This window comes from Littorina saxatilis, linkage group LG17 (genome assembly GCF_037325665.1).
Source record: "Littorina saxatilis isolate snail1 linkage group LG17, US_GU_Lsax_2.0, whole genome shotgun sequence".
In the NCBI taxonomy this organism is placed as follows: Eukaryota; Metazoa; Mollusca; class Gastropoda; order Littorinimorpha; family Littorinidae; genus Littorina; species Littorina saxatilis.
The window spans coordinates 2,513,146-2,521,147 of record NC_090261.1 but is presented as its reverse complement, the minus strand read 5'-3'; the positions used below and the strand labels follow the sequence as shown (position 1 = coordinate 2,521,147).

The 8,002-nt window shown below is 44.6% G+C and overlaps 1 protein-coding gene across 3 annotated transcripts; it reads right to left on the bottom strand.

Annotated features, from left to right (window-relative positions):
• On the bottom strand, positions 1-7,136 carry LOC138953224 (uncharacterized). Of its 3 annotated transcripts, XM_070325024.1 has the most exons (7): positions 6,846-7,134; positions 5,332-5,386; positions 4,682-4,832; positions 3,009-3,169; positions 2,352-2,489; positions 1,732-1,792; positions 1-1,312 (listed from the first exon to the last, which is right to left on the bottom strand). In XM_070325024.1, the coding sequence occupies exons 3-7, from the start codon at positions 4,811-4,813 to the stop codon at positions 575-577; spliced, it is 1,230 nt and encodes a 409-aa protein (XP_070181125.1). In that variant the 5' UTR covers positions 4,814-4,832; positions 5,332-5,386; positions 6,846-7,134; the 3' UTR covers positions 1-574. The 3 variants fall into 3 exon arrangements, with proteins under 3 accessions (XP_070181125.1, XP_070181123.1, XP_070181124.1); XM_070325022.1 differs by lacking the exon at positions 5,332-5,386 and having other exon boundaries at positions 6,846-7,136; XM_070325023.1 differs by lacking the exon at positions 5,332-5,386 and having other exon boundaries at positions 3,009-3,166; positions 6,846-7,135.
• Positions 7,137-8,002: the final 866 nt, after the last annotated feature.

The window sequence follows — 8,002 nt, the reverse complement described above, 5'->3', positions numbered from 1 at the left end:
TAGGCCGTGAAAGGTAAATATGCGCCGAAATGGCTGCAATTACTGGCCGTATAAAATTTCATCTCACACGGCATCACTGCAGAGCGCCTAGAACTGTACCCACGGAATATGCGCGATATAAGCCTCATTGATTGATTGATTGAGTAGAAAACATCGCCAATCAAATCTCCCTATTCAAAGAAATGTTATACTAAAGCGTATGAATTTAACACGTACTGTAGAAAGTCTTAAATGCGTTAATATGTGGACGGACTCTTCAAACTACACAAACTTGACTAAATGTAAAAACACCCGACAATGCAATGCATATGTGACGTGTAGGACATACATCCGGCAACAAAGGCTGTGCGAGTACATCGTCATTCGCTGCAAGTGTTCAAGTGGCAAGTGACGTTGATTCCAGTCAGAAAAGCACCTAGCTCATGCAGATTAACACTAGTGAAGCTCCACGCCATACTCGCTTGCCCACAGAGATACTTACTCCTTTCCATTCCATCAAAGACGCCGTGAAGCCGCTGCAGGAAGGCCTGACTCTGGGCTTCAGTGGAGAGGTCAGGCCCCAGGAGCACCACCTTCAGCAGTTGGTGTCAGGATCGTAGGCATTGTTGGAAAAGGCGTAAGGGTCAGCAGTGGGGGAATAGTGAGGAGGGGCATCATGGGCAGAACTGGACACCTGCAAAGGAGCCTTAGACACCCTTAAAGGAGCATTCGACACCCTTAAAGGAGCGCCGGACACCCGTAAGCGAGAATTGTGAACTTTTGACGGAGGATTGTCTGGGGGAGGATATGGAGTTTTAGGATCAGCACCAGCTATACCATGGCCCTTTGAAGGAGACTTGTGATCCTTTGAAGGAGACTTGTGATCCTTTGAAGGAGACTTGTGATCCTTTGAAGGAGACTTGTGATCCTTTGAGGAAGACTTGTCATCCTTTGAAGGAGACTTGTGGTCCTTTGAAGGAGTAGAGTTATGGTCCTTTGAAGGAGACTTGTGATCGTTTGAAGGAGACTTGTGATTGTTAGACTTGTCAACCGTTGAATAAGTATCAATGGAAGGAGAAGGAGGAGGGGAAGGATGACCGGTTGAAGCAGACGTGTCCATGGTAGCGGTGGGAGCAACGTCAAAATCCACGTCAGCAACATCCCGGGCCGTAGTGTCTGTGGCTGGTGTCGAGGTCTCCGCTACATTTGCCGTTCCGCTCTCATCGGAAGCTTTAGCTTTGAACACGAAGGGTAGCTTCCCTTGGCGGAAGAGCCAGAAGATGCCAGTGTGCACCAGGAGGAGCCACAGGACGAAGCTGATCCACGCCCCCGCCTGGTGGACAGGATGTTATTAATATCATAAAGCACACTTGTGTCCTTCTTTCCCTTCCCCTCACTATTTTCCCCAGCTTTGAATCAGTTTAGCATCAATTGACAATATTGTTACTTGCTTTTTCTGTCTAGTTTGTCCGCTTCCGTATAATTCTTTTCCTGTTTTCAAACTATGTTGTATCAAAATTATCATTCTTTTTTCGTATCTGTGGATATGGTGGCTTCCGTAGAGAACAAGCTACTTTGTCTAATAGCAAACAACTAACACCGGTTGGTATCTGTCTTCCGGTGTGTGTGTGTGTATGTGTGTGTGTGTGTGTGTGTGTGTGTGTCAGTGTGTGTGTGTGTGCCAGTGTGTGTGTGTGTGTGTGTGTGTGTGTGTGTGTGTGTTTATTGCAAACTTGTGGCCACATTGCCTACCTCAGCAACACGCATCTTGTGAGCCGCAGTGTCGTCCCCGTTGATCTGATAATCCGTGCAGCTGTACAGGACAACCAAACAAAGTTAACAACCAGATAACACCAAAACAATAGCTGTTCATTGAAAAAGTATGTTGGTAACTTAACGTTACATTAAAGACGACAACAACAACAACAACAACAACAACAACAACAACAACATTTACACGCACGCACGACATTTCTAATCGATTTAGGCCTACTTCTTACAGACTGACGGGATCTTACATTTACAGGCCAAAATATCATGGTCAATTATCAGTATTTCCGAGCGTATGTTTTCAAAAACAACAACAACAACAACAACAACAACATCAACAACAAAAACAACAACAACAACAAGGTGAAACTTTAAAAACTGTATACTGCATACTTTCACCTATGAATGGACAGCTTTAAAGAGAGGGGGATCTTCAATGGGCTTTTGTCAAGAAAGCAAAATATTTCCAGATACAGGTGCAGCTTGATAAACTATATACACTGCACATGAAGACGTCTTTACATGGAGCAGGGGTATAAAAGGGGCTCTGAAATGGGGGGGTTCCCTAAGGGAAACATTATGCATAAAAAGATGCAGCTCACAGAAGATGGTTGGGCACGTCGGAACACGTGTAGCCGATGCCAGCAGACAGGATGCAGGCAGAGATGAGGATGAGGAGAGACGACACTGTGTCCAGCGCAGTGTACACCATCTCCACATTGTCGGTCAGCAGCAAGGACCTGTCAACAATACAACAGCCACGTCAACAGCTTGGTCATCCTTCAAGTTTGTATCGTGAACGTGAACAACTTTGTAATCATGTCAATTAGCAAGAACATGGACAATTTCGTAATCAAGGAAGTTATCAAGAACATAAAAATGTTCGCAATCATAACACTTCCTAGCAAGAAGAGGAACATCTTGGCGATAATGACAGTCATTGCAACATGAACCATTTTGTAATTAGGACGCTTATCAGCAAGATTAGTCATGTAAACTGCACACGCGCATTGCAAGTGCGCTAAAGATCAAAAAACATGTCTGAGAAGATGATGATGATACTTAAGACATGCTGGGACAGTGGAACCTCCTTGTGAGACCCCCAATTTAAGACTTTCTCCCTTTTAAAACCTTGCCTTTTTCCCATTTCTTGTTCATAACCCCTCCAACTTTAACTCCATTTTTACACTCCCTCTTTTTTAAGACCTGATTTTCTCAGATTTGTGGAGGTCTTAAAAGGGGGGTTCCACTGTACGGACCTGTTGGTCAGCCTGCCCAGCAAGGCCAGGACGAGGACGACGAGCCTGAAGGTCGTGTAGAGCATCTGGAGCAACACGGCCATGGCCAGGCTGTAGTTACAGTTGGAGTAGGGCCCGAAGTGGCTGAAGTCAGAGAACAGGAAACAGCCACCGATCTTCTTCTGGCGAGAGAGCACAATACAACACTAAGCGGACATTTCATACACTTACATTAATGTGTCTTTATTTTTTGCAGTGGTACCTACCATGAAAGAACGGCCTCGGGACCAGCCAACAGTGTCAATACAATGCCACTGGTGCCAGAGTTATTGACGTTAAAACGCTTGCGAAACGTATTAAACATGAATATGAGTCGCACACAATTCATTAACATGGAGGGGAAAATCGTACTTTTCTATTGTTGTTGAGAAAGGAATAAATTACATATGGTGATTTACAAAACGGTTTACATGAGAAGGGTCGTTATAGAAAAGTTGTCGCTATGAAAAGGTGAATAATATGTAAGAAAGACATGTCTGCGGTCCTTTGGGATGGTCGTTAAATACAGGTGTTTGCTATGGAAAGGTTGATTATAAAGAAGAAAAACATGTCTGGGATTCTTGGGATGGTCGTTATAGACATGTGTTCGATATTAGAATCCTCTGGACGGTCGTAGTTGACAGGTGGTTGGTTTCGTGAGGTTGTTCAATATTGGATTAATTTTGTTGTTGTGTGTGGGTTGTTTGTTTTCTTCCCCTGTGGCCAAAACCTTATTAAAAACTTGTAAGACTTGTGAAACTTGTAAGACTTGTGAAACTTGCATTGTGAAATGTGTGTATGGGCAGGCTGGGCTGTAAAACGAGACTGTGGTGCATACCGTGGTGAGGGGGACATACCGTGGTGAGGGGGACGTACCGTGGTGAGGGGGACGTACCGTGGTGAGGGGGACATACCGTGGTGAGGGGGACATACCGTGGTGAGGTGGACGTACCGTGGTGAGGGGGACGTACCGTGGTGAGTGGGACGTACCGTGGTGAGGGGGACGTACCGTGGTGAGGGGGACATACCGTGGTGAGGTGGACGTACCGTGGTGAGGGGGACGTACCGTGGTGAGGTGGACGTACCGTGGTGAGGGGGACGTACCGTGGTGAGGGGGACGTACCGTGGTGAGGGGGACGTACCGTGGTGAGGGGGACGTACCGTGGTGAGGGGGACGTACCGTGGTGAGGGGGACGTACCGTGGTGAGGGGGACATACCGTGGTGAGGGGGACGTACCGTGGTGAGGTGGACGTACTGTGGTGAGGGGGACGTACCGTGGTGAGGGGGACGTACCGTGGTGAGGGGGACGTACCGTGGTGAGGGGGACGTACCGTGGTGAGGGGGACGTACCGTGGTGAGGGGGACATACCGTGGTGAGGGGGACGTACCGTGGTGAGGGGGACGTACCGTGGTGAGGTGGACGTACCGTGGTGAGGTGGACGTACTGTGGTGAGGGGGACGTACCGTGGTGAGGGGGACGTACCGTGGTGAGTGGGACGTACCGTGGTGAGGGGGACTTACCGTGGTGAGGGGGACGTACCGTGGTGAGGGGGACGTACCGTGGTGAGGGGGACTTACCGTGGTGAGGTGGACGTACCGTGGTGAGGGGGACGTACCGTGGTGAGGGGGACGTACCGTGGTGAGGGGGACGTACCGTGGTGAGGGGGACGGGGATGACGACGAAGAAGGCGAAGATGAAGAGTGCAGCGTAAAGAGCGATCCTCAGGTATCTCAGGTTGACCTCCGTCAGCAGAGCGCGTCTCGGGCCTCCGCTCCTTTCCATCATGCACGCTCCCTGTGATGTTCTAGAGAAGAAAGAAGCGAATAGTGGCAGGTGTTTAGTTATTGGATCGTGGATGAAACATTCTATGTTATTTGATCTCTCCACCCATCTATCCCTTCACGAGTCTGTGTGTGTGTGTGTGTGTGTGTGTGTGTGTGTGTGTGTGTGTGTGTGTGTGTGTGTGTGTGTGTGTGTGTGAGTGTGCGTGTGCGTGTGTGTGTGTCAGTCTCTCCCTCTCTCTCTCTCTCTCTCTCTCTCTCTCTCTCTCTCTCTCTCTCTTTCTCTCTCTCTCTCTCTCTCACTCTCATAAATACATGGATTACACTTGCGATTAATATCTTCGCGGAAATCTTATGTGGGAGGTATACAGATTAAAATCCTACGTATCCTGAAGAGAACAGGACATTAGCACTTAGTAGTGCATTGTGGCGTGTACATAGATCCTCGAGTATGGCAAGAGCTGACGACTAACTTGTCTGCAGCAAGAAAGAGTGTATGCAGTGTACAAGTGCTTTACTCACCCGCACAACCGTCCCCTGTTCAGCCGGTTAACGTTGTCGTATCTACACGGAGTATCTGTCAAACGAACAATTTAAATATACATGCCTTTGGGTGTGTTTTTGTTGTTGTAGTTTTTGCTTGGTTGTCTGTTGTTGCGGCTTAATTGTATTGTACAAACTACACATAGTGCCGGGTACTTTACTGTGGGCTATGTCTCATCGTTCTGGCTTGACTAGATGAAGAATGAATATAATTATAGCATGTATTGTAAAGGTCTCGGACTTTCCAAAAAGATATAGTTAACGCTTCCAATGATACTAAGTTTTGTTTCAAGCAAGTGCAAATAACTGCATTCAAACATCTATTCATTTATCAATGTTTATCATTTAGGCTTATATATCTATTACTTAGGCCTACTTAGGCATTTATTCATTTCCCTATGTTAACATACATGCTTCGTAAAACACCGGTCAACATTTAGAAATGATATCGCAAAGGCAAACAACAACAACAACAACAAACAATAAACAAATACGCCAAGCAAACAAGAAGAAGAAAGAAACAAGTCGCGTAAGGCGAAAATACAACATTTAGTCAAGCTGTCGAACTCACAGAATGAAACTGAACGCAATGCAATTTTTCAGCAAGACCGTATACTCATAGCATCGTAAGTCCACCGCTCGTGGCAAAGGCAGTGAAATTGACAAGAAGAGCGGGGTTGTAGCCTATTTGCGCTGAGAAGGATAGCACGCTTTTCTGTACCTCTCTTCGTTTGAACCTTCTGAGCGTGTTTTTAATCCAAACATATCATATCTATATGTTTTTGGAATCAGGAACAGACAAGGAATAAGATGAAAGTGTTTTTAAATTGATTTCGAAAATTTAATTTTGATCATAATGTTCATATTTTTAATTTTCAGAGCTTGTTTTTAATCCGAATATAACATATTTATATGTTTTTGGAATCAGAAAATGATGAAGAATAAGATGAACGTAAATTTGAATCGTTTTATAAAAAAAAAATTTTTTTAACAATTTTCAGATTTTTAATGACCATCAATTAATTTTTAAGCCACCAAGCTGAAATGCAATACCAAAGTCCGGCCTTTGTCGAAGATTGCTTGGCCAAAATTTCAATCAATTTGATTGTAAAATGAGGGTGTGACAGTGCCGCCTCAACTTTTACAAAAAGCCGGATATGACGTCATCAAAGGTATTTATCGAAAAAAAGAAAAAACGTCCGGGGATATCATTCCCAGGAACTGATCGGTCCAGTAGTTTGGTCTGAATCGCTCTACACACACACGCACAGACAGACACAGACAGACAGACACACATAGACACACACACACACACACACACACACACACACACACACACACACACACACACACACATACACCCTCGTCTCGATTCCCCCTCTATGTTAAAACATTTAGTCAAAACGTTACTAAATGTAAAAAAAAACACCCACACATTCAAAAACTAAAACAAAACACGACTATGACCAGAAAATATATATTAATTTACTTACATTATTTTCTTCATTACAGAATCATTGTTGATATCTCCAACGTACACCCGACCTTCACGACGTCGATTCCCTACAACATGCTGTCAAATCAATAACGAAATCCTGCAAGAACTCTTTGATATGCACACTATGAGCCCGAGTCAAACCGGCGCAGCGAACTATATACTTCAGCTACTGTTAAAAATCTGCAGGTAGACAGATAAAGACAGCTAAAAAGGCTTTTGACTTTGCCTTTCCAATCATATTTCTAAACGCCCTGTGTCGAAATCGAAGAACCCAATAACCGAAGCCTGCATTTATCAAAATCAGCGCATCGATCAGTAGCCACTTGAAATAACGACTGAAAATTCTGCAGGAGCATATTTGATTTCGTCTCAATCAAAAAACAGGAAAGATTAGTTAATGGAATCTTCGGTTTTTTTACAAAATAAGACATACATTTATCTATCTATTTATTCATTTATGCCTAATTTGTCGAAGATTAAGCGTTCCAATCGCCTAACTAACCTTTCTTGTTTTGTTTTTTAATTCTGTATTTTGGAACGTTAGCAGTCTATATCTATTTAGGATTTTGTGTGTGTGGATACTAAATAGCATATGAATCTGAACAGTGAAAGCGGGTGGGGCTAGCTGAATCTCTGTGTGTGGGTGGAGGGGGGGGGGGGTATGTGTGCGTATGTGGAAACGTGATTTTCTTTTTTAATTTTGCGTCACTGCAGAAGACGTATAAATTCAGGCAACTGGGCAAATATGTACATTATTAAAATAAAATGAAATTAAACAGAAGATCTCAGAGCCCAACATTTTCTTTGATGAAAAGCGAATACCATGCGTGATTCGCCGTTATCACAGTGTCGGTGTGTTAGTCCGGCTTGCTCAAGCATGCCACTTTCAGAGAATGACTACCGTAATGACGGCTGCGTGTGTTTCACATTTGTGTTCTAACAGAAAGACATCTGTTTGCCGGCATTATGATAAATTCAATAACACGCCGTTATAAATTCATTCATTGTAAGAAGCTGATCGAGTTGATCAAATGCATGTGCCTGTTGTGGCCACGGCAGGGCGAGTTTCTGGAAAAATACATGGTGCTTGATGAGTTCTGTGTCACTGTGTCACCCGATACGAACAGTGCATTGAGCAGTGGAAACAAACAT

What these genes read in the sequence shown, in the direction of transcription:
- LOC138953224 (XM_070325022.1), bottom strand. An exon ending in GACGTGCCCAACCATCTTCT is followed by an intron (nt 1,793 to 2,351) that starts GTGAGCTGCATC and finishes TGTCCTGTACAG; the next exon opens with CTGCACGGATTATCAGATCA. An exon ending in ACAAGATGCGTGTTGCTGAG is followed by an intron (nt 1,313 to 1,731) that starts GTAGGCAATGTG and finishes CCTGTCCACCAG; the next exon opens with GCGGGGGCGTGGATCAGCTT.